Raw genomic sequence first — 22,968 nt, 5'->3', positions numbered from 1 at the left:
CGCCCGCGCCCTGAGAGGCCGCAGCTGTCCCGCCCCCTGGCGGCGCGGCGGGGACGCGCCTCTCCTGCCCCGAGGGCGGGGCGGCCGCACAGCCTCGCGCCGCCTCTCGCCTGCTCAGCCCGCTCACGTCACGCGCTGCCGGCTGAGTGGCAGCCCGGGCGAGCAATGGCCTGCCTCGGCCTGGCGCCTGCTGCCGCGCGGCGGCAGGGCGGGACTTCCGCTTCGGCCGCCGAGCGGAGGCGCGCGCCATGGAGCGGGCGTAGGCCGCGCCGGGCTCCCCGCGCCGGGCCCCGGCCCGCAGGTGAGCGCCCGGGGGGAGACGCTCGCCGGGTCCCCGCGGTTCTTTGCCCCGCTGCCGGGCGCCCCGGCTTCGCGGCGGCTCGGGAGCTGCCGGGCCCGTCGCGCCGTTGCGCAGCGCTTATTCGCCTCCACCCTCGGAGCGGTGAGGCGGAGCCGTGCGGCCCAGGGCACCCCGGCCCGGATATGCCCCGCTCCTGGGGCCGCCGGCGCTTCCCCGCTCCCGAGGCCGTCGCTGCAGGAGGGAGGCGGGCGGGCCCCGAGCGCTCAGGGAGCGGCGGCGCTGGGGCGGCGGGGGCCGAGTCCCCGGGCGGGCCGGTCCCGCGGTGCGCGGCTGGTTGTGCACCGCGGGCGGGACGGGACGGGGCGGAGCGGGGCTGACTCACCCCACGGGCCGGGAAAAACACGACAGCAAATTCCTGCAGCTCAGCGGAGCTGAACGCCGAACTCGTGTGCGTTGTCCGGTCCGTGTGTAGGCCGCAGGTGAAGATTCGGGTCATAGCGATACAGTGACGTGAAAATGCAAAAAGCCGCAGACGTCGGGCTTTTGGAGGTACGTGTGAAGATTATTGCCATTACCTGTGCACCTTCTGTGCATCCTCTGCTTGTGGAGCTTTGGAAGGTGAACTTCACTGATCATATTTTGACATGGCAGCCCAAAATACTTAGAAGGTTGTCGCTAGGTTTGTGGCAGCACAAAGTGTTTCTTTTTGTACGTTCATATGATTTTTTGTGGTTGCTCTAAGCATTGTAATCCTATTCAGCAGTAAAATAGAGTTTGTTTCATACAGATGTAGCAGTTTCTTTTCACCAGTGGGAGGGGAAAGAACATTTTCTGGAGGGAGTTGAAGCTTGAGCGTAGTGATGTGGACAAGGAATTGCTTTGTGCTCTCTTCTGCTGTGAAATAAGTTTCGAGTTGATTGAGATGCAAATTTCTGAACATTTGCTATTTATATGTACTTTTTGGAGCTTAGTTTGTGGACAGTTGCCAAAGGTTTTGAATATTCTTACCCTCTCTGTCCCAAGCCATGTAATTTGTTAATGACATCTGTTTTAAACGTGCTTGCAAGGCTTGTTCATGTTGCCCAGTATGAAGCTGCTATTTTGATGGGATGGAGTGACTGTATCCAGAAGGACGTTTTCCACTCAGGTTGCCTGTTCTGTTCTGGGAGTCAGTGTACTGGTGTTAAAAACGCTGTGTGTTTCATAACCCCTCATTATTAACGCAAGCAATGCTGTTAATGAGCTAAGAGGTGGGCAGGGCGCTCTTGGTGACTGGTGCAGCAGGTAGATCTGATCTACCTGTTGTGTGTTGCCAGGTGTTGTGTCGAGCTCCTTTCGCCATCCTTATCTTCAAGTGGGAAGGGACATTGTACCCTCTTCCTTTGAAGGTGTAAGGAGAAATGTATTTTCTGTTGTACATACAACCATACCACTGCTGCCTTGTCTTCTGGGCAGTGCCTGTCTGATCCACTCCAGGTCAGTACGTTTGCTGCACGTTCGCCTTACTGCTCGTAGATGTGCTGTGATAACAGCACCGCCAGGTTTTCCCCTCTCAGTTCTACCTGGTGATCCTGTTCAGTCGAGGGACGCGGCTCCCGGGCCGAGTGTGGGTTCCAGGATACAGTGGGAAGAGACGCTCAAAAGCCCAAAGTTACTTCAGGAGAACTCTGACTGTGCGTGCTGGAAAATCAGGTGTAAAGTGCTGAAGGTTAATGCAGAGTCAAATTGAACTTCTTTTCTGTGGTTTACAGTGTAGTCCGTAATTACATACACCTATATTTCTGTTTGCTGTAAGCTGTCTTGTCTGATTAGGAGTGTAGTCTACAAATGAGCGGTGAAATTTCAGGAACTATGAGGCTTTTTCGCTTGCATTTGAGGCAGTGGTTCTTGAGCCCAGAACTGACAGGGAACGCTGCGCTGTACATCCATGTTTGCAAGGGCAACTTTAATTTCAGTATTCTCTGACCTTGCTCAATACTATTTCAATGCTTTCTCTGTGATCTAAGATATGTGCTGAATTTACCGTATTGGTTTCAAGTGAATTGTTACTTCTGTCATATTAAAAACGATTGTATATTTTTGAACAGCTGCTCTTTATCGTTCCTGTTTCACCGATGTTGTCTTTGTCCGAGCAGACTGAGAGGAATTGGTAAATCTTAATTTAGAAAGAAAAATTTGTGGATTTCATAATTCACTGCAGGTTCTGTAAATGTAAATTCTGTGAACTGGTAGAAAGTTTCACAAAGCATGGTAGTTCAGAGTGACCGAGTCAGAGTCATGAGAACTGTTTTTGGAAATATCAGCTGCTTCTTCCCGTTAGTGACAGTGAATTTTAGCTGTCTTCATGTTAGTGTGAGTTTAAATCCAATCTAGCTATTTGCTTTAACTAGTGTTGAGGACTTTGGATTGTGGGACAATGCTTTCTGCTCAAAAAACCCACAAAGGGTGGGGCAGGAGTCCTTAGTAGTTTCTCGATTCTGAAAGAGAACGCAGTAATCTTGTCTGTGATCTCTTTACCATTTTCAGAATTAAACATCTACAGTCAAATGAAAACAAATCCACCTGGAACCATTTGAATGAGAAGCCTGAATTTGAAGATTTTCAAGAGTTACACAACCGGTTTGCATGACCTAATTGACTTTGTTTGTGAAGTACTTTTAATTCCTCCAATAAAATAAGTTAGAGGCAATCCAGATGTTCTGATAACAATTATATTAAGCACATACTGTCTACTTTCAAAACTTGGCCCAGAATTATTTCAACTGTTATAGTAATATTGGATCATTTCAAGTAATTTCTTGCGGTGAGGCCAGAAGAATCGCTAGAAAGACTTAGTCATCCATCTGTGGACCAAGCAGTTATTTTAAGTTCAGCAATGAAAGTGCTTAGGTTCCGTGACCACGGTGGTGCTTTATTTTGCTCGTGTTGTGTTCTGAAGCAGGAGGTGCCCTGGATCACGTGGGTTTTGTTGGGTCTGTTGGAATTTTGAACGTCGGACTTTTTGGCTCGATCACGTTTATACGCAAAGAGGAATGAGATGTTTTGTACGTCGGTGTTCTGAAGAGATGGCGTGCACACAGCCAGGCTCCGGGGAACCTGGCGGAGTCTGGAGCTCCTCTGCAGACAGCTGTGGTTGTGGCTGCAGCAGCGGTGCCCACGGGGGCTGGGGTCCCGCTCGCTGCCTTGGGCAGTTTCTGCAGCTGGGCCAGGGAGGTTCCTCGGTACCCACAGGAGCTGGGGTCCCACTCGCTGCCTTGGGCTGTTTCTGCAGCTGGGCCAGGGAGGTTCCTCGGTACCCACGGGAGCTGGGGTCCCACTCGCTGCCTTGGGCTGTTTCTGCAGCTGGGCCAGGGAGGTTCCTCGGTACCCACAGGAGCTGGGGTCCCACTCGCTGCCTTGGGCTGTTTCTGCAGCTGGGCCAGGGAGGTTCCTCGGTACCCACGGGAGCTGGGGTCCCACTCACTGCCTTGGGCTGTTTCTGCAGCGGGGGCCAAGGAGGTTCCTCACCCATGTCCGTCGGTACCCACGGGAGCTGGGGGTCCTGCTTGCCGCCTTGGGCTGTTTCTGCAGCTGGACCAGGGAGGTTCCTCGGTACCCACGGGAGCTGGGGTCCCGCTCGCTGCCTTGGGCTGTTTCTGCAGTGGGGCCGGGGAATATTACAATTAAGCATATCTAAAGATGATTAAGATAATGGGAATGTTGATCCCTGTATACTGCTTGCGTTGCTGTTGCTTGCCTAAAGCGTGAGGTGTTACTGTTTGAATTTTTGTGTGTTGTGTGTATTCCCATGGCGGTTGTGTGCTCTTAGCAAAAGGGACTTCTGTCTCTGGAATAATGGTATGAATTAAAGATACGAGTTTCTCAAAAGTCAGTTTTGCGTGTTCTTTGGAAGGTAAGTTTTAGCCCAGTAAAACGACAGAGGAAAAGATTTGCTGTGTGCCCTGACTCTTTTCTTTTTTTTTTCAGGTATTAAATAAAATATGCTGTTGTCAATAGGAATGCTGATGTTGTCTGCCACTCAGATATACACTATTTTGACTGTTCAGTTATTTGCGTTCCTGAATCTTTTACCTGTGGAGGCTGATATTTTAGCAGTAAGTATAAGAATATTTTTCTATATAGATTAAACCTCTGTGAAATTGAATCTTCTTTTAAACTAATCTATTAATGAATCAGTACAGTCTGCTTGGGATGGAATTGCTTTAACAGTGTAGTTCAATAAAAAGAGTAAATTGCACGTTTTCAGATGAGCTCACAGATGCAGCGTGAGAGCTCGGGTACCATGGCAGGGAAAGCACCGGATTCATTCTCGTAGTCACTTAAACAGTCCCGGTCTGACCAGGCATCCCAGAGCATGTGTTAACCGTGCTGAGCATTTCGTGGCTGTTTGGGTTAGACAGCAACTGAAGTTCTGCTGATGGATGCCATTGTGTAGGTTAATTGTATTAAAATCAAGTAAAATAGTCTTCTGTGGGTAGTAAAATTTCTCTGTGTGCTGGAGGCCTCGTCAGTAAAGTTTTTGTATATGTTATGCCTATATATATATATATGTTTAATAGCTGATCATCTCTGCTGTCATTAAGAATAATTTTATTAGTGTGTAGAATTTTAAGTTTTCAGGCTCATAAGCAGTATAATGAACATAGAAGGGTCAGTGTTGTTGCTGGGCTATTTATTACCAAGTTTATCTATTGTGTAGTTCGATGGAGGATGTTCTAGAGCTTGAGCCACTGAAATAAACTGTAGTCTCCATATTCTCTGCTAGTCACAGTGATATCCAGGAGAGCTGGTAGTGTCATAGCAATTTAGGAGAACAAAGTGAAAAATACTTGGAACTAAGTGTTAAAATAAAAATACTTAAAGGTTTGTCATGATGTGGGGTTGGTGAATGCTGAATTATGTTACTTGAATCTTTGGATTCTTCTGTTGTTATTTTTGGTAGATAAAAATATGAAGCAGCAGTGCAGCTGGATAAGTGCTGTGCTGTGGGGCTGCCGTCACCGTTCTGTTGTGACACTTTGAACTGTGTTTCTGCTGTAACCCGATTTGCTCCCCTTCCTCTCTCAGCAACCCTGTTCTTCCTCTTTTCGTACAAACCTCCTTCCTCCCTTGGAAACAAACAAACAAGGGAAAACACAAAACAAGAGATAACAAAAACACCCAAACCAAAAACCTCCACTAACCTGAAGGAAAAAAAAAAAGGCATTTTGGAAGTTTTGTTTGATTTTTTTTGTGTTTAAGCATCAGTGTGCAGTATTCTAAAATTCTAAAATCTGCTGAAAAAGGAATGTCTTTTATTCTTGGATATTTGGAAGTTCTGGGTGTATTCTGAGAATCTCTGTCAAGTGGGGAGCGAAGAGCTGAAGCAGGCGCTCGCTGGCAACGCTGGGGGTGGGACACTCGGGACACACTCAGGAGCGGGTGTTTGCACACTGAAGTGGGGAGCAGAGAGCTGACCAGACACAGGCACTGCTGGGGATGAGCGGGTGTTTGCACACTGAAGTGGGGAGCAGAGAGCTGACCAGACACAGGCACTGCTGGGGATGAGCGGGTGTTTGCACACTGAAGTGGGGAGCAGAGAGCTGACCAGACACGGGCACTGCTGGGGATGAGCGGGTGTTTGCACACTGAAGTGGGGAGCAGAGAGCTGACCAGACACGGGCACTGCTGGGGATGAGCGGGTGTTTGCACACTGAAGTGGGGAGCAGAGAGCTGACCAGACACGGGCACTGCTGGGGATGAGCGGGTGTTTGCACACTGAAGTGGGGAGCAGAGAGCTGACCAGACACAGGCACTGCTGGGGATGAGCGGGTGTTTGCACACTGAAGTGGGGAGCAGAGAGCTGACCAGACACAGGCACTGCTGGGGATGAGCGGGTGTTTGCACACTGAAGTGGGGAGCAGAGAGCTGACCAGACACGGGCACTGCTGGGGATGAGCGGGTGTTTGCACACTGAAGTGGGGAGCAGAGAGCTGACCAGACACAGGCACTGCTGGGGATGAGCGGGTGTTTGCACACTGAAGTGGGGAGCAGAGAGCTGACCAGACACGGGCACTGCTGGGGATGAGCGGGTGTTTGCACACTGAAGTGGGGAGCAGAGAGCTGACCAGACACAGGCACTGCTGGGGATGAGCGGGTGTTTGCACACGGAAGTGGGGAGCAGAGAGCTGACCAGACACCTGCACTGCTGGGGATGAGTGGGTGTTTGCACACTGAAGTGGGGAGCAGAGAGCTGACCAGACACGGGCACTGCTGGGGATGAGCGGGTGTTTGCACACTGAAATGGGGAGCAGAGAGCTGACCAGACACCTGCACTGCTGGGGATGAGCTGGAGTGATGCTCAGGACACGCTCAGGAGTGGGTGTTTGCACACTGTGTCGCATGGACCACAAGCTGTGCAGACAGCTCGGACCTTGTGCGATTTCGTGGTTTAATCATTGCCTGTTTGGGGGAGCAAAATTCCAGCCCAAGTCTTTGGTTTGCCAATAAAAGAATTTCTTCTGTACTGATTTGCGTGTGTTTTTATGCTTTTGTGTTCTCAGGTAGTTGCAGCCTCAAAAAGCATTACGTTTGTGTGGAGTACTGTTACGTGTATGTGAAGCACAGTTGGTTATTCTTTAAATAGGGGCTAACACCAGGTCTGTTTGTGCCGAGTCTGGCTCGGGCCGGGCTCGGGGGGCGGCAGAAGATGGCAGCAGGGGCTCAGGACGCGCGGAGGCGGCAGCAAGCGCGCCGGGCCATGCGGGTGACAGAGCGGAGCACACCGGGGTGACGCAGAGGGGCTGCCGGGGACAGAACCGCTCCTTGGCTGCCTGCCCCTCCGTTCTGGTAGAGCCCCTGGGAAGGAAGCTCCTTTGCCTGTTGCTCCTCAGGAGTTGAGGGAACTCGTGATGGTGTTTTTCTTTGAGCTGTAGTTCGAGCTGCCATCCGAGTCTGGCTGTGAGGAAACGTCTTACCCCTCCGAGACAAACGTGTGTCTGGCTTCACTATTGTGGAGGACAATCGGATGATACGATGAATAGACAAATATTTCTGAGTCATTAAACTATTTAATAATCCTACCAACTGGTGTGGATTCGCAGCGGTTGCTGTATAATTCACAACTTTTGCAGGAAACTGACTTTTTTTTACATTTTAATGAGAGAAATTTCAGCACACACACGGTTTGCAGTTGTGATTGTAGGGACTGTCCGTGGACTCTGCGTGTCGTGGAGCTGTGACAGGCAAGACAAGGCAGGGGAAACAAGGCTTGCGCACATACAAGGTCTCGACAGGGCTCCTCTGTTCTGAAATGAGAGCTCGGAGTAGGAAACAAAACTGAAGAGATCGCAGGAACTGAGCAGGGTTAACATGGAGACTGTTCTTTGCCTGCAGTAACCCGCCGTTTGAAAGCTGTTCTTCCTGTACACAACTGAATTTGCAGCAAAAAACATTACCTGAAAAGCAAACAACCCGCACCCCAACCCCTCTGCTCTTCAGATTTTTGCTTTTGTGCTTGTTTGTTGGTTCTCTTCTGCAAATGTTGTGGTATTTGAATTGTAGACAGTAGAAAGATCTAGCGTGTAGATGACTTAGCGAAAGATCTGTTACCGTCTTGTTCTGAGAACTGGACAAGAGGAGAGTGTGTCACCATGTGAGTGGGAGACAGGGGAAGAAGCGATTTTGTGGTGTCGTTGACATGGTCACACGAGGTCCTATGTCTGATCAAGATTTTGGTCTAAAAAATTACACGTTTTTTCATTTCTGTTTATACTTGTGATTGATTTCTCTCTTGTTGCAAACTTGAATTTTCTTTAAAATTTATTTCTCTTAGTATAACCTGGAGAATGGAACCCAGACCTTTGACGATCTGCCCGCTAGATTTGGGTACAGACTGCCAGCGGAAGGCCTGAAGGTAAAAATAGTAATAAATTAAAGAGATATCTCTGAATATATATAGAGAGGACTGTATCTGCTCAACACTTCTTCTGTGAGAGAATGAACGTGAAAGTTACATTAACCTAGTGCGGAGGAAAAATAAATACAGAACTGATGAATCTACTGCTCAAGCAAGACAATTGTGGGCAGGATCTGGTATGAGCTGTTGCCTGTGAATGAAGAGAACTGTAGTAATCTGACCTTTTGTATGTAAGAGACAAGTTGCTGAACATTTCTAATAAACAAATACATTTAAAATAGCTGCATGATTGGGAGTCCAAGGCAAAGTGAGTTTGGGCAGGCTGTTGCTTTCTGCCACGTTGGTGTCATGAGATGTCGGTACCTTGTGCCGGTACCGATGCCAGAGGCACTAGCGCGGTTTTAGTTTAGTGTGTGTCACTAGCGGGGAAGGTGCAGATGGCGCATACACACGTTTTTGTCAGTTGTCGGTTACGGTGTCTTGTGCTCCACGTGAAGTCGTACTGGGGTGGGGTTGCTGCCGTGGAGGCGCCGGGCAGGATCACTCGGGTCGCGTGGCGTCCCGCTCAGCCCAGGAGGGCATGGACCGCGGTGAGCGCTCCTGCAGCTCCCAGTCTCTGCTCGTGGGACCTCAGGAAGGCTTTGTTTTCACACCCGGGAGTTTCATCATGGGCAGAAGTGGCGTTAGGGCTGGATAGTTGTTCTCTGACTATCTTGAGAAGCAGAGGGCGATTAAGTGATTTGCCGAGTAGTGAGCCAATTTAATACATCAGAAATAGATATAAGGAGCTTTGATTGTAACCTTTTTAACTATCAGCCAGCTGTGTCTTAACTGAGGTGGATGTCGTCACCTGTGTAGAATAATGAATTTTAGTCCTGAATGTAATACTAAAACGTTTTTCTTTATTTGATTAAGATTTTAATTATTTTTTAAAAATGATAAGATACTGGTTGAAATAGGATGAAAATGTTATACTTTTGTAATCAGAAAAACTGTATTTTTTCCTAACTTTCTAATTCTTTACAGACATGAAGATTCTGATGAATCAAAATAAGTAGCGGTGTAGCTGAAATCTTGCTGTGATGTGGGACTGAGTTGACAATGAGAATTTACTTAGCTATTGTATGAAAATGTAGCGTATCTTTCCCTATAGCTGTCTGCCAGCTCTTTTGTTAACAGGAAGAGAAGCGAAGCTCCCGTTTCTGTTCCCGTTTTCTAGGGTTTCCTGATAAATTCGAAGCCGGAGAACGCGTGCGAGCCGATAGCCCCGCCGCCGCTGAGGGACAACTCCTCCAGCGCCTTCATTGTCTTAATTCGGAGGCTTGAGTGCAACTTCGATATCAAGGTAAGATTCTTGCTTCTGATTCTCCCCTCCCTCTGTTTCAAGGTCTTAAAGGTTTTATTCAGAAAAATACCTGTAGCGAAGAGCAGGATAGATATGGTGAGAAAGGAAGGGAGAGTTTTATTGTCTGCGGGCAGATCAAGCAGTATTGTGTATGAATTAGTTTCAGATTACCTGTTTGTGAGCCAGCTCACATGGCAAATTAGGATGACGGATGCTGCGGTTTTATAATAGCGAGCATTCGGTAGCAGTATCAGCTTTTCTCGCCAGTTGGGCTCTGCTGCCGGGGATCACAGGAGATTAGGGAGCGGAGATGACCTAAAAGCACCCAAAATCTGCAGGCTGCCTTGCCAGTCTGTGTTGGGTTTGCAGAGCTGGGGCTGGTGCGGCTCAGAGAGCCCCCGCGGGCACGGGAGCGTGGGTGGGGGCAGGAGAAGGGCCCTGCGGGGCGGGACGGGGCTCTGGGCGGCTGCGGGGACACCGCGGTCTGGTGTGACGATGTCGACATGCGGCTGAGGTGGAGGGTGCTGTGTTAGATTAAAAATACAGCATTAGGATTATTTGTGCTATCAAGTGGTAATTTCTAGTTTACCAGAGTAAGGTAGTACCTTTATTTTCAATTATGTTTAAATACTATTTTTATTTACCCATAGAAAGTTTTTAATCCTATTTTTAATACATGTAAAAACTGTCTGTCTGCGGACAATATTGAATGATTTTTCTGGAAAAATAACAGTTACATTAGTGTTAGAATAATACTGTGATATCATTTTGAAAGCTGGCACCTGGTTTGTAAGTGCAAATGAAGCTGCGGCTCTATGTGTAACCTCCTGGAGGCGTCTCATGTCCCAGGACAGGTGGGTTGCTGGATTTTGATGCCGCAGCCTTTCCAATGACACCTTGTGTGGCCCCCAGGTTTTAAACGCCCAGCGAGCTGGATACAAGGCGGCCATCGTTCACAATGTGGATTCTGACGACCTCATCAGCATGGGATCCAACGACAGTAAGTACAGGTATCACTTCTCTCTCCTGTTTGAAAACCATTTCACCAGCAGAGCCTGCAGAACGAACTCTGTGTCAAGGGTTGGGATGAACTCTCACGTAAAACCAGACAAAAATGGAACAACAACAAACCCCAGAAACAACCCCCGCAGCCGGCAATCCTCCTCTTGGAACCACGTGGAGCGGGAGACCTTTGCGCAGAACGTGTGTGTGTCCTTGTGTGTTATTTGTGGTGTGGAGTGTTTCTTTTGAGTGTTTCTGGGTGTTTCTTTTGGTTTTCCTTTAAACTTCAGTTCAGCTGTTCTGGGCTAAATGGTTAAATGTATGAGAGAGGTTTATATGACTGATGTAGAAAGTAGCTGATGTGGTGTGAATTAAGTAGAAATACAGGCAAGTAAAGAACTACTCCTTTGGAAGGAAATCGCACTTTAAAATACGAGTTTTTAGTATTTGTTGGCAGTTCTGTTTTGTTGCACTGTTGTGTAAGTTTTCCCGTTCCTTTGGGCAAACACATCCTGATTTTGTATGATTACATTACATGTGCATGTTCTCAGTTTTTCAGTTGGAAAAAGGATGTTTAGAGACCAGTGCACCATTTTCTGGTTGGTTCTGGTGCTCGCTGTTCTGATTTTACCTTCCGTGGAGTGAACGTGTTCAGAACATCTTGTAACATAGTCAGAATTTTGGGTTGGGTTTATGGTGTGTGTTTTTTGTCTATAGTGCCATTACAATGTTCTTTGTGGCATTTTTTAATCTTGTCCAGGTTTTCTTTGAACAAAAAAAGCCTTTCCGCATGGAAACACCACTGGGTGAACCGGGAGATGAACTTTGAGCAAAGGCAACGCGCTGAGCGGCCCCGGCAGCCCGTGGCGGGGGTTTTATTGCGTTCCCGACCGGTCGAATCCTCTCGCCGGGTTGCGGGTCCGTTGGAGCTCGGGCAGGGCTGGGCGGGAGGGACGCGCGGCCACCGGCGCTTGGCCCGGGGCGGCCGAGCGCGTGGGACCCGCTGAGCGCAGGAGCCGGGGCTGTGGGTGTGCGGCGCAGGTCACGTGCAGATCCGCACAGCGAAAGCCCAGGAGAGAGTTCTCTGGAGTATGGGATTTATTTTCAATAATGTTTCATTCGAGCTGCGTCTTTTGAGCTTCTTGTTATTGCCTGCACTAGTAAACAGGGAAGGGGAGACAGTTCCATCGAGTTTCTCCAGGCTGAAATAAAAATGTGGCATTTGTTCATTCTTTTCTTTCTTTCTCGTTGACCTTTTCTAGCCGCAGCTGTTCCCAGTGTGTTCATTTGTATTTAGGGTAAAAAGGAGGGAAGAAAGATGGATGAAATTTGCAGGAAATCAATGGAGCTGTGTGGCTTTGTCAAATCTCTGAGTGAGAATCATGTCCTGGTTAAACTTCCTCTGCTTGGAGGTCTCTTTTTTGTCTAAATGTTTTGGTTTTATGCTCTCTTTAAATAATTCATTAAGAATCTTTATTTCTATACCGGCAATAAAGTCTCTAGATATTCGGTAGGAAAAACAATACCATTTCTTATATGAACTAAAGATATAGCATGCATGTGCATCAGCCTGTGTGTCATGACGTTAAAATACGTCTTCATGTTGCAATAGTCGCATACCGTTCAAGTCTTATATCTTAATAGTGCCCATAGAGTCTCTGCGTAGTAACGGCTTTATTTTCCTGCTTTTTGTACAGTTGAGATTTTAAAGAAGATTGACATTCCTTCCGTCTTCATTGGCGAGACGTCAGCGAATTCTCTTAAAGAAGAGTTTACTTACGAAAAGGGGTGAGTTACCCCGCGTGCAGTTGTGTTGTTTCTTGCATTATTGCCTCTTTTTACCGTCTATGGATTTAAAATAGGACGTTGTGCTGGCAGAGGCTGTAGGTGTTCCTGGTGAAACCTGGTGCTGGGAGCAGTGGGCAGAAAGCATTGCTGAAATTAGTATACATTGCTTTTGTGCAAGGGGGCAACCATACATTTGTCAAGTGTTACTCCTTTCATTAACCATGCGTTTGGCTGCTGGTCTGGGAACCACTGGGATGTTTGAGGGAATATCTTTTGGTAGTCATGTTAGATTTTTCTCATTCTGCTATCAGAGCAGCTATGAGGTTGGTTTCCTGGGTGCTTTACATTTATTTATGGTTGAAGTCAGTAGGTAGATTTGACTCCAAAAGTATTCTAAGAAACATTGGTTTATCCTTTTATTTAATTGGCTTTACGTTATGTGGATATGGGATGATTTTTCCGTGTTGCACACAGGTAGGTATTCCTTTGGTGTATCTAACGATAACCTTTTATTTTAACGTTTTCTCTCATTGTATTTATTCTTTAATTCACTGTTCATTAATTTCTAACCTACTTAGAAAGCGTTATCTTGTTCTCCCCACAGTGGCCATGTTGTGCTAATCCCAGAGTTCAGTCTTCCTTTGGAGTACTACTTAATCCCTTTCCTGATCATAGTGGGGATCTGTCTTATTCTCATCGTCATATTTATGGTAAGTTCCTTCTTTTAATAACATTTTTTATTTAAAACAAATCGTCATAGGGCAGTCCCTGGGGCTAAAGAAGGGGATGCAGTGACGGAGCAGGGAGAGCTCAGCGTGCTGTGCCTGTGCCGTGCTTACCTGTTGTCCGGTACTTTCTCAGTACAGTAATCAGCTGCGGAATTTTGGCACAGGGATATCAGGAGCCCTTATGGTGTTGTCCCTGGAACATAAGTGCTCACGGAGGATTGTCCTCGCTGCTCCCGTGGCACTGCCCAAGTGCTTGCTTTGTGCCCCCAAGGAGCGGCCTGTCCTGTGCTCCTGCCCAGCTGCCCGGGCCGTGCTGCCTCTGCCGGGCCGCGCTCTGCGGGTGTTGTACAGGAACAGCGTCCGGCAGCGAGCCCAGGACCCCGGGCAGCATACGGCATTTATTTTAGCAGGTACGTTACCTGGCAAGGTTCTCAGCTGGGCACATGGCTCCTGTAAAAGGTGAAATAGCATAGCCAGGTGTTGCTTCCGAACACTGAGCATCCCACATTTGGAATCTCTGCAATGCTTTAGCAATGACCCGCTCAGAGCAGTTGGGTGCGCAGTACCTAAATAGGAGATGTTGGTTCCCCTGAGTGTAGAGAGGCCTTGACACAGAGATCTTGAGAGATTGGAGCACCGGACAATTAATTGCTGCAGTGAACTTGACCCCAGGATGGTTCTGGGTTGGATCTGGTCCTCATTCGTTCGTGGTTGTGACCCTGCTTCTTCCCAGAAGTCTTGTTTTTAGCTAAGAAATGAATGTGAGAGGCTGAGTGTTGCCAAGTGTCTGAATTGCAGCAGCACACCTGCAGGCCATGGCCGCAGCTCGTTGCCCAGCAGGGTACACAGAGCCGGGATGAACAGTGCGGTGGGGCCGGGTTCGTGCAGGATAAATACATTTTATTTTGCCAAACCAATTACTGTTTCAAATGGTCCCAATAATACTTATCCATAACATACACACATTCACAGTTGTTAAAAAATAGTCTCTTGTGAGGCCTGTCAGTGCCTTTCAGAGATGCCTGAAGCAGGAGTTTATCACATTAATACTCTGTGTTTATCCACAGTGTAGGTGGGTGTAGAGCACCTCTGCAAATTTCAAGAGACTTGTTAGTGTGTGTGCTTTGTATACTTTTTTTGTTGTTTGTCATAATATTTGAAAAATAATGTCCTATTATAGGTGCTAGGATGAGAAACTGCACAGAACCTTTAGCATAGCTGAAGAGAGCGAGTAACTGTGGCTGGAGCAGCCCCTTGCTGCTCCCCAGGCCGCACCTCGGTGCTGTGGAAACGGGCCTGATCAACACGGGGACAGTTCTGTGCAAGATCCGTGTTTTGCTGTGGAATGTGCCGGCCCGCCTCAGTGTGCAGAAATGACCATTTTTTTTTTCTCTTTCCAAAAAGAGCTTGTACATTTTTGGTTTCAAGTGCCATGGTCATCGGGAACATCCTTTAGGCTCCTTTGGCTTCATCCTTGAGTCGGAGCAAGGGAAGAGGTGATTCAGTTCGAGCTGAGGTTCCCTTGTGACTCACTCACTCATAAACCAAAACTTCTATTGTTCTCTTATTGTTTTAACTTCTGCTCATGCTGTCTTATTTATGTCTGTTTCCAGATCACTAAATTCGTGCAGGACAGACACAGAGCGAGAAAGAATCGGCTTCGGAAGGATCAGCTTAAGAAAATTCCTGTACATAAATTTAAGAAAGGCGAGTGGATCATTCTCTGTCTAAGTAGTTAGACTCTGTTATTGTTAACACCAAAAAACCTCTAAGTTGACGGGGTTTGTGGTTTTGGAGATAATTTTGAGTATACTTGCAATAAATTGGGGAGTTTGGAGTGAAAGCACACAGAAGGCTTGACGTGGCCCAGTTCTCCCTGGAGCAGAGGAGCTCGAACCTTGTGTAACTGGAAGCAGAGCAGACACCACATGCAGCCCGTGGCTGAGAATTCAAATGTTGCTTAATACACCACAAAATCAGTGCAGAAATTCCACAGGGCTTCTTTTGTGCTCTTACTCGCAGTGACCACAGCAGTCAGTCATTTCCATTGGAGCTCCCACCGACACCTCGGTGTCCAGCTCGGGGTCCCCGGACAGGATGCACATGGAGCTGCGGCAGGGGGCAGAGGGGCCACGGGAGTGAGCTGGGCTGGAACAGCTGTGCTGGGGACGGGCTGAGAGCTGGGCTGTTCAGCTGGAGGAGAAAAGCTCCAGGGGGACCTTAGTGCGGCCGTTCCAGACTGAAAAAGGGGCCCAGGAAAAAGATGGGGACAGACTTTTGAGCAGGGCCTGTTGCGACAGGACAAGGGGTGATGGGTTAAACTAAAGGAGGGAGATTCAGGCTGGGCATGAGGAAGGAATTGTTGCCCTGAGGGTGGTGAGAGCTTGGCCCAGGTTCCCAGAGAGGTGGTGGATGAACCATCCCTGGAGACATCCCAGGCCAGGCTGGACGGGGCTCTGAGCACCCTGACCTGGTGAAGATGTCCCTGTCATGGCAGGGGGGGCACTGGGGAGCTGGGGAGGGCCCTGCAACACAAACCATCTGTGATTATTTGTCTGGAAACTGGTAAGTAAGTACTAGTGGCACGTAAGTTCCCTGGCCTTGTAAAAACAGAACTATCCCGTGGGTATAATGGATCTGTTTTCCCGGAGGAGCAGTCCTTTCCTTCAATCGCAATAGTTCTGCATGGGCAGGAGTGATTCCAGTTCCGTGCCGAAATACTTGCTGTTTTGAGTCTTTGTAGTGGTTAATTTTATGGAAGATCTAATGGCAAGATGGGAGGTAAAGCTGTAGTAAGTTACTTTAGTCAGTGAAACAGAAAAGCTGCCCTAAGTGCTTCTCTGTTGTCATCTGCTCCTTAAGAGCAGAAAAAACCCACTGCTTTGTTCCCGATTTGTTTTTTAAGCGTGCTACCGTTTTCCCACGTGGTTGTTCACACGAGCCGCTCCAAGGAGCGCGCCTGAAAGGCAGAGGGGTGCGGCTGAAGCCATGGATCGCTCCTCCACAGGGCCCGCGGGGTGGTGTTCGCGGGGCCAGCCGCGGTGCTGAGCGCGGTGCTGAGCGCGTCGCTGCCGCGGGGCGGAGCGGGGTTCGGTGCGAGCGGACGCGGTTTGAGCCGCGCTCAAATGGTTTCCTCTGCAGGGCTCGCTGAACCTGCCTGCAATGGCCCGTTGGATTTAAAATTAACTCTAGAAAATGATCTTAAACCAATATAGCTAGTAGTAATTTTATTTCCTCATATTGATTCTCTATGAAATCTAATTAGAATTAAAAATTTAAAATGTACTTTAAAGAGAAATTTGCAAGGAGACTTTGAGAAAGTCAGTGTTTGTCAGCTGATTGTGTGTGTCTGTAGTAACTGTCTCGGAATTACACGACCAAGTACCAGTGTAGAAAACACCTTATTGCTGTGTTCCCCGTTGTCTTTCCTCGTTGTTCTTACACAACACGAGTTGTTGGGAGCTCGGTCAGACGTTTTAAGTGACCCTGGCTGTGGATGCTCAGGTACCGCTGCCATCAGTGGCCTACGAAAAACACACGCAAAATGCTTGTTTTTTCAACGAGGGTCCCAGTTTCTTTAAGCAAATGATCGCTTTGTATCTGCTGCTGTGGAGTTCATCCTTTACGTTTCTTCAAGTCCTTTTACTAAAAGGACGAAACGCGGCCTGCGCTGTATCCAAATCTCTCTGCTGCACCAAAGGAGTTTTGGGGCAGTTGTTCCTGCAGAACGGGTTCCGCTGTGCTTGTGTGAGAGTCAGGGGCGCTGGCACCTCCTGCACGGTGCGCTCACAACAGCAGTGAGCACCGCGGCGCACGGGCCCGTGTCGCGTGCCTGGAAGCTGACACGAACAGCGCCGAATGCTCTGGAGAACAACAGCCTGGAGATAACATGGGTTAGAAATGTTGTGAGTTGGTATGTATTCTCAGAAATAGATAATATTATTTCCAAGCTAGTTTAACTAGGCCAAGACTGAAAATATCGTAAGATTGGTGAAGATGGAATGCTGCGAGAGAGACACTGTGGACACATCACTAAGGAACCAAAGGGAACAAAGCGTTTTTTCCTACATCTGGAGGTTTTCGGGTCCTAAACAAGCGCTGATAAACCTGATGAGGAGCCCGAGCTGGGGAGCCGCTGTCTGCTCGCGGCCGTGCGAGCGGGGCTGTTGGGGTGGTGCGGTGTGATGGGCGAGCTCAGCTCTGCGCGGCAGCGTGGGGACGCTCTGTGCACACGTGGATAGTGAGCTGGGAGAGTGTGTGTCAGCTCAAGCAAACGTGTGTTTTTAGGAATCGTGTATTGATTTATTTGTGTACATATCTTTGTATGCAGACTGATAGACGTGATGGAGCAGTAGTGGGAAATGGGTGTGTCTCAGTGCCTTTGGAAACCTGCTCCAGACTAGCGCAGTTCTGCAGTTTACTGTGGATTCCTAAACTGATTGGTTTTCCCTGCAAATGGGGTTATAACTCATGTAATTAGGGTTCGTTCCTGCCCCGTGTGCCTGGCTGCGCAGTGCAGCTGCGCTCCAACACAGGAGATAGATTGTAGGGTCTGCCCAGGTCTGTGCAGTTTTCTTCTGGCATTTTTCATCGTTCACAAGTGCGCATGGATGTAATTCTGCATTTCTGATACTGTTCTATTAATGTACCAAGTAGTCGGGAGATAATTGTGCCTGGGGAAGAGCTGCCGCGCAGGGCTGATTCAACCAGGGTGCCGCTGTGCAGCGGGTTCCGCACCCGCGGTTTCGGGGGCCTGCTGGGACCCCCCGGCAATTGGTTCATGGTGTGGTGATGATTATTCTGCTTTTTACCCCGTTGTCTTTGTTGCTATTTTCTGCCCAAGTTTTCCCCAAACTTAGTAAGTGAATCGTATATTTTAAATACTTGTATCTTCTAATAAGAACAATAGAATATTAGAGAGAGAGTTTAAACATTTTTTATTGACCTGAAATGAGCTGAGGTCCTAACGGGGAGAGGAACGTGTCACAGTAACTACCCGGGCTCACGGCCTGCCCTGCGCGGACGGGGAGGAGCCCGCGCGGCTCCCGAGGGGCCGGCCCAGAGCCCCTGTGCGCTGGAAGGGTCCGTGCCCGGCTGCGCTCACTTCTCCCTCTGTGCCGCAGGAGATGAATACGACGTGTGTGCCATTTGTCTGGATGAATACGAGGACGGAGACAAGCTCAGGATCCTGCCGTGCTCTCATGGTAAGCGGCTGCATTGTACGTCTGGTGTTTGTAGTAAAGCAGCTCTCTAAACCGCCATGTCTAAAAGTCCCCGGGGATGTGTGTATTCATTGATTTAATACCATTTATTTTTGCTAATATGCAGAAATTTATATACAAATTGGGAAAAGAACCAACTTGGTTTCATCTTTTTAAAAGCAAGAGAGGCCAGCATTCCCACTTTGTGTTTTTCTTTAGATCCACATATGGAGAAAATCTGGGCTGGGCACTGCCCCCAAACGCCTGCGTTTAACAGGGAGCACGTTCCAGACTCACTCGTTACATTAATACGCTTTCGTTGTTGAGATAACGAACCCGTGCAGCGTGAGTCAGGATCAGTGCCGCGGGATGGAGGGTGCGGGGTGCCCACCGGACCCTGCACCATGTGTGCAGTGTAAGTCAGGATCAGTGCTGCGGGATGGAGGGTGCGGGGTGCCCACCAGACCCCACACGTCAGGATCAGTGCTGCGGGATGGAGGGTGCGGGGTGCCCACCAGACCCCACACGTCAGGATCAGTGCCGCGGGATGGAGGGTGCGGGGTGCCCACCAGACCCCACACATCAGGATCAGTGCCGCGGGATGGAGGGTGCAGGGTGCCCACCAGACCCCACACGTCAGGATCAGTGCCGCGGGATGGAGGGTGCGGGGTGCCCACCAGACCCCACACGTCAGGATCAGTGCCGCGGGATGGAGGGTGCGGGGTGCCCACCGGACCCCGCGCTGTGCGTGCAGAATCGGGGTGTCCGCACAGCCCGTGTCACACGCAGGGCTCCGCAAGAGCTGTGTCTGCTGCTCACAGACAAGGCGAGATCTGCACTGCACACCAGAACGGGAAAGTTCTAGAGCTTACACCGGGAAACCCGCAACAGACGCCCAGAGCGTCTCTAAATGGCAACATTTATTTGATGAAAGCTGTGTAAAATCTGCTCAACAAAGCCAGGGCTCATCCTTGCCAGCGTGAGCCCCTCCACCTCCCAGCCCGTTAGCGGTTACAACCGTTTGGGATGGGTGCAGTTCTACCCGGCTTTTCCTCTTGGAACTCCTGCCCTGCCCGGGCACCGCAGCAGCGACCATCGCATCACAGAGAGGTTGAATAGAAGAGGGAGTGACACTCCAGCCTCACGGCCCCGGCGCGTGCAGCAGGGACAGGCCGAGCTTTGTAGATCACTCCAAAGCCCTTTGAAAGGGGCTGGCGCGCAGGGAGCTCCTGAGGAGCAGCAGATCCCCGGTGTCTGTCCGGCCGGCCTGCGGAGCTGGCTGACCCTGCTCACCGCAGCCGACAGATGCCTGAACACCAAGGCAGCGCCGGCCGTGCTTGCGGGGAACGTGCAGCCGACGCGCTCGAGCGGGCGCTGAGCGCCACGCGCCTGCCCTTGTCAACGTGGAGCCGTCTCACTTAGGAAGCAGAGCTGAGTTTTTAATACCGTAAGAAAGACACTTTCAAACACCTTTTTTTAAACGCGGCCGGTGTAGCTGCAGTGCACCCCTGATTAAAATCTGCAGAATCACGTGGTGATTTAATTCAGCAGGATGCTCCGCGCGGTCCTGTGGAGGTGAGCGATGGGGCGCGGCTGCTGCGGGGCGCTGGAGTCCCCGGCGCTTTCACAGCCGCTTGGTCCTTGTGGCCCATTGCGGGATGGCTCGGGGAATCATTCACGTGGACGTATCCCGTGTCCGAGATCCTCATCTGTCGGTGTTTCACACACAAGGATGGACGCTCTACGTGCCAACACGTGTAACTAAAATTCTCTGTACGAGTTAAATTCTAAAGTTCTCCCGTGTTACTAAACAAATCCAACTGAGCAGGTTTGCGTGTCCTTTTCGCTCGGATGATGATGTGTTTTGTTTGCTAACAGCGTATCACTGCAAGTGTGTGGACCCATGGCTGACCAAGACCAAGAAGACGTGTCCCGTGTGCAAGCAGAAGGTGGTCCCGTCGCAGGGGGACTCGGACTCGGACACCGACAGCAGCCAGGAGGAGAACGAGGTGTCCGAGAACACGCCGCTGCTGCGGCCGCTGGCCTCGGTCAGCACGCAGTCCTTCGGGGCGCTGGCCCAGTCCCGCGCGCCCCAGAACGGGACCGAGTCCTCGGACTACGAGGAGGACGACAATGACAACGGTGACAGCAGCGACGCGGAGAACGGCGTGACCGAGGAGAGCGTGGTGGTGCAGCTGCAGCCCAGCGACGAGAGGGAGCGCAGGGCGGCCAACGCCGTCTGAGGCTCCTGCCCACGGGCGGTTCCTGAGGCGAGACTTTACAAACCTTGGCGTAGGGAGTATCTTTTAATCTGTAATCCATTTGGTTTCTTCGGTAGGAGCAGCGTTTCATGTAGTAGTATATGGTTAAATCATTACGGATAGATTTATTTTTGATTCAGGTATTCAGTCACGTTCCGTCTTCTCAAATGAACAGGTTAACTGGACTTCACGATGCTAATGAATAATGTTAATAGTTTATATCGATAGAAATATCACACAAACTCTAAATGTATCTTGTTGAAATGGGATTTATCTGGAAGTACTTTTTCTCCATTTTGTAGCACCAACCGGGTCATACCGATAGCAATATTTATTACATGTATGGTATGTGTTCCCCCTTAAGCCCAACAAAAATGTATCTGCATGTTTGTATAGAGTTTTCCTAAAACTGTCACCACCACCGAGAGAAAAACGGAGAGCAGATCAATATTCTGTAGCTGGTGTGTCAGAACAAAGAAATCCCACTTCTGTCTCAAAGCGGCGATGCCGAGTTTGCCCCGGCGTCCGAGTTGGAGCGGATCCAGGGAGCAGCTCCTGGGATGAGGAAACCCGGAGCACGTGTTCAGTTCTGAGCGGTTTTCCAGGTGAGAGGCACCTGAACAGGCGAAGGGCTCCACGGAGCAGCCTGGCTGCCGGGGCCACCACCAGGGGGTTAGTTCCACATAGAAAATAACTTCAGATAAGTGTTGATCTCGTATACCTCCCACTGAAGAGCGTTTGTGCTGCACTAGTCTGCTCAACCATGTATATAGAAAAACTGGTCAAATACCTGACTGAAAACAAGTGCTTCTAACTGTTAACAGAACTCAGTACTTACAGTGTATCACGAGAAAAGGAGATGCTATATAATACCTCTGTAACTATGTAGAAAGCAAAAACATACATATAATCAGAACGCAGAGATTTTTTTATATGGCCTTGAATAAGGAAAGCTTGAAAGAATGTTAATAAACATGTTTTCCACTTTAAGTATCCAAAGGAATTTATTGATTCCTGCATTATGCTCATGTGCTCTTCTACCTTTATTATTAAGGTTAAAGTGCTTTGAAAGCTGCAGGAGGTCCCTGAGTGCTGACCCGCGCCGTGCCGTGTGCCACCAGCGCTGTCCTCGGCGTCTGTGCCGGAGGAGTGAGCTACGTGGAAACCTGGAGATGTGTTCACACTTAGCTTGAGGAGGCTGGAGTTGGTGTGGGTGTCCCTGGGATGGGAGTAGAGCTGGGGTGTCCCCAGGGTGTCCCCAGGGTGTCCCCAGGGTGTCCCCAGGGTGTCCCTGCGCCCAGACAAACCCCAGGGGCTGGGGCTCGTTATTCTGACCTGAACCAGTGAGCTGCAGCCCGGCCATGGAAATCAGGTGAGGGGCTGCTTGTTACCCCTGTCCCGACACCCCGGCCGTGGAAATCAGGTGAGGGGCTGTTTGTTTGTTATCTCTGACCCGACACCCCTGGCTACGAGCAGAGAAAGGTGATTTCTCAGCATGATGCGCAGGAAAAGGATAATAATGTAAGAATGGTGCATCTTCATGCTGCTGCCACCAGCCGTCCGCAGGGTTACTGACAATCTGTTTTCACCATGTAAAACGCCACTTCTGCTTGTGTGTGTCTAGTTCAGTCTAAATGTGCAAACTGGTTTCTGAAGACTTACTAAGCTAAAAGGTGTTAAAACAGGTTCCTGCTCTTCCCGTGTTGTTCATTCAGAGTTGTATTCTAGGCACCCAAAGCATCAAGCGGTCCAGAGCCACGGACTGAAGTCCCCTCGGCAACGCGCTGTGTGTTGCTGGCTGTGGTGTTTGCTGCAATGGCAAAGAGTAAAATGGCGCTGTTAGTGGTTTCTCAGCTGCTCTTCTCCGTGCTATACAGAGAAATTGTGTGCAGCAAAGGACATTCTGTTCCATCCCAAATACGCTGTATGTTTGTAAAGAAGTTGTTCCATTTCTACATTTCCTAATGGTATTAGTGTAACTTCTACTTCAGCAGGCCTTGGCAGCGAGCGGAGCAGTGACGCTCCTGCCACACTGCCCCAGTGCCACAGATACCGCTCACTCGTCTCCTGCCACAGCCACTGAGGATGAAAATTAAAGGAGGAATAGAAATACTTGGGAAGGTTGAGCATCTCTTAGTGCTTCCAAGCAGAACTTGTGTATTACATTAAAACTTGCTGGATGAATCCTGTCTCAAAGGTACGGCCTGTCCAAACCCACGGGGACAGAGAACCGTGGGTTTCCTGTGGGCTGTGACCGCTGCAGGGTTTCCTCAGCTCCGAGGCAGCTCTGGCTCCAGGCGGCTCCGGTTTGTGCATCTTCCTGTGCGTCTCCGCGCCCCTCTCTCCTCATTTCTCTTTTAAAACCCCAGTGTGAGTTCAGTTCCGATGTCGGTTTCTTTGCCCAAGCCTTGAATGAGGACACAGGCTGCAAAACAAATGGGGAGG

General features: G+C 49.5%; 1 protein-coding gene across 3 annotated transcripts; it reads left to right on the top strand.

Moving 5' to 3' along the window:
• Window positions 1-164: 164 nt before the first annotated feature.
• RNF13 (ring finger protein 13) lies at window positions 165-21,513 on the top strand. Of its 3 annotated transcripts, XM_071812793.1 has the most exons (11): window positions 223-301; window positions 723-850; window positions 4,268-4,395; window positions 8,115-8,195; window positions 9,418-9,543; window positions 10,456-10,543; window positions 12,243-12,333; window positions 12,938-13,043; window positions 14,675-14,768; window positions 18,185-18,265; window positions 20,141-21,513. In XM_071812793.1, the coding sequence occupies exons 3-11, from the start codon at window positions 4,282-4,284 to the stop codon at window positions 20,503-20,505; spliced, it is 1,146 nt and encodes a 381-aa protein (XP_071668894.1). In that variant the 5' UTR covers window positions 223-301; window positions 723-850; window positions 4,268-4,281; the 3' UTR covers window positions 20,506-21,513. The 3 variants fall into 3 exon arrangements, with proteins under 3 accessions (XP_065700388.1, XP_071668894.1, XP_065700389.1); XM_065844316.2 differs by lacking the exon at window positions 723-850 and having other exon boundaries at window positions 165-301; XM_065844317.2 differs by lacking the exons at window positions 223-301; window positions 723-850; window positions 4,268-4,395; window positions 8,115-8,195 and having other exon boundaries at window positions 10,456-10,553.
• The last annotated feature ends 1,455 nt before the right edge of the window (window positions 21,514-22,968 follow it).

Source organism: Patagioenas fasciata, chromosome 9, assembly GCF_037038585.1.
Source record: "Patagioenas fasciata isolate bPatFas1 chromosome 9, bPatFas1.hap1, whole genome shotgun sequence".
Lineage (NCBI taxonomy): Eukaryota > Metazoa > Chordata > Aves > Columbiformes > Columbidae > Patagioenas > Patagioenas fasciata.
The sequence above is the reverse complement of the archived record's forward strand: the minus strand, read 5'-3'. Positions and strand labels throughout refer to the sequence as shown.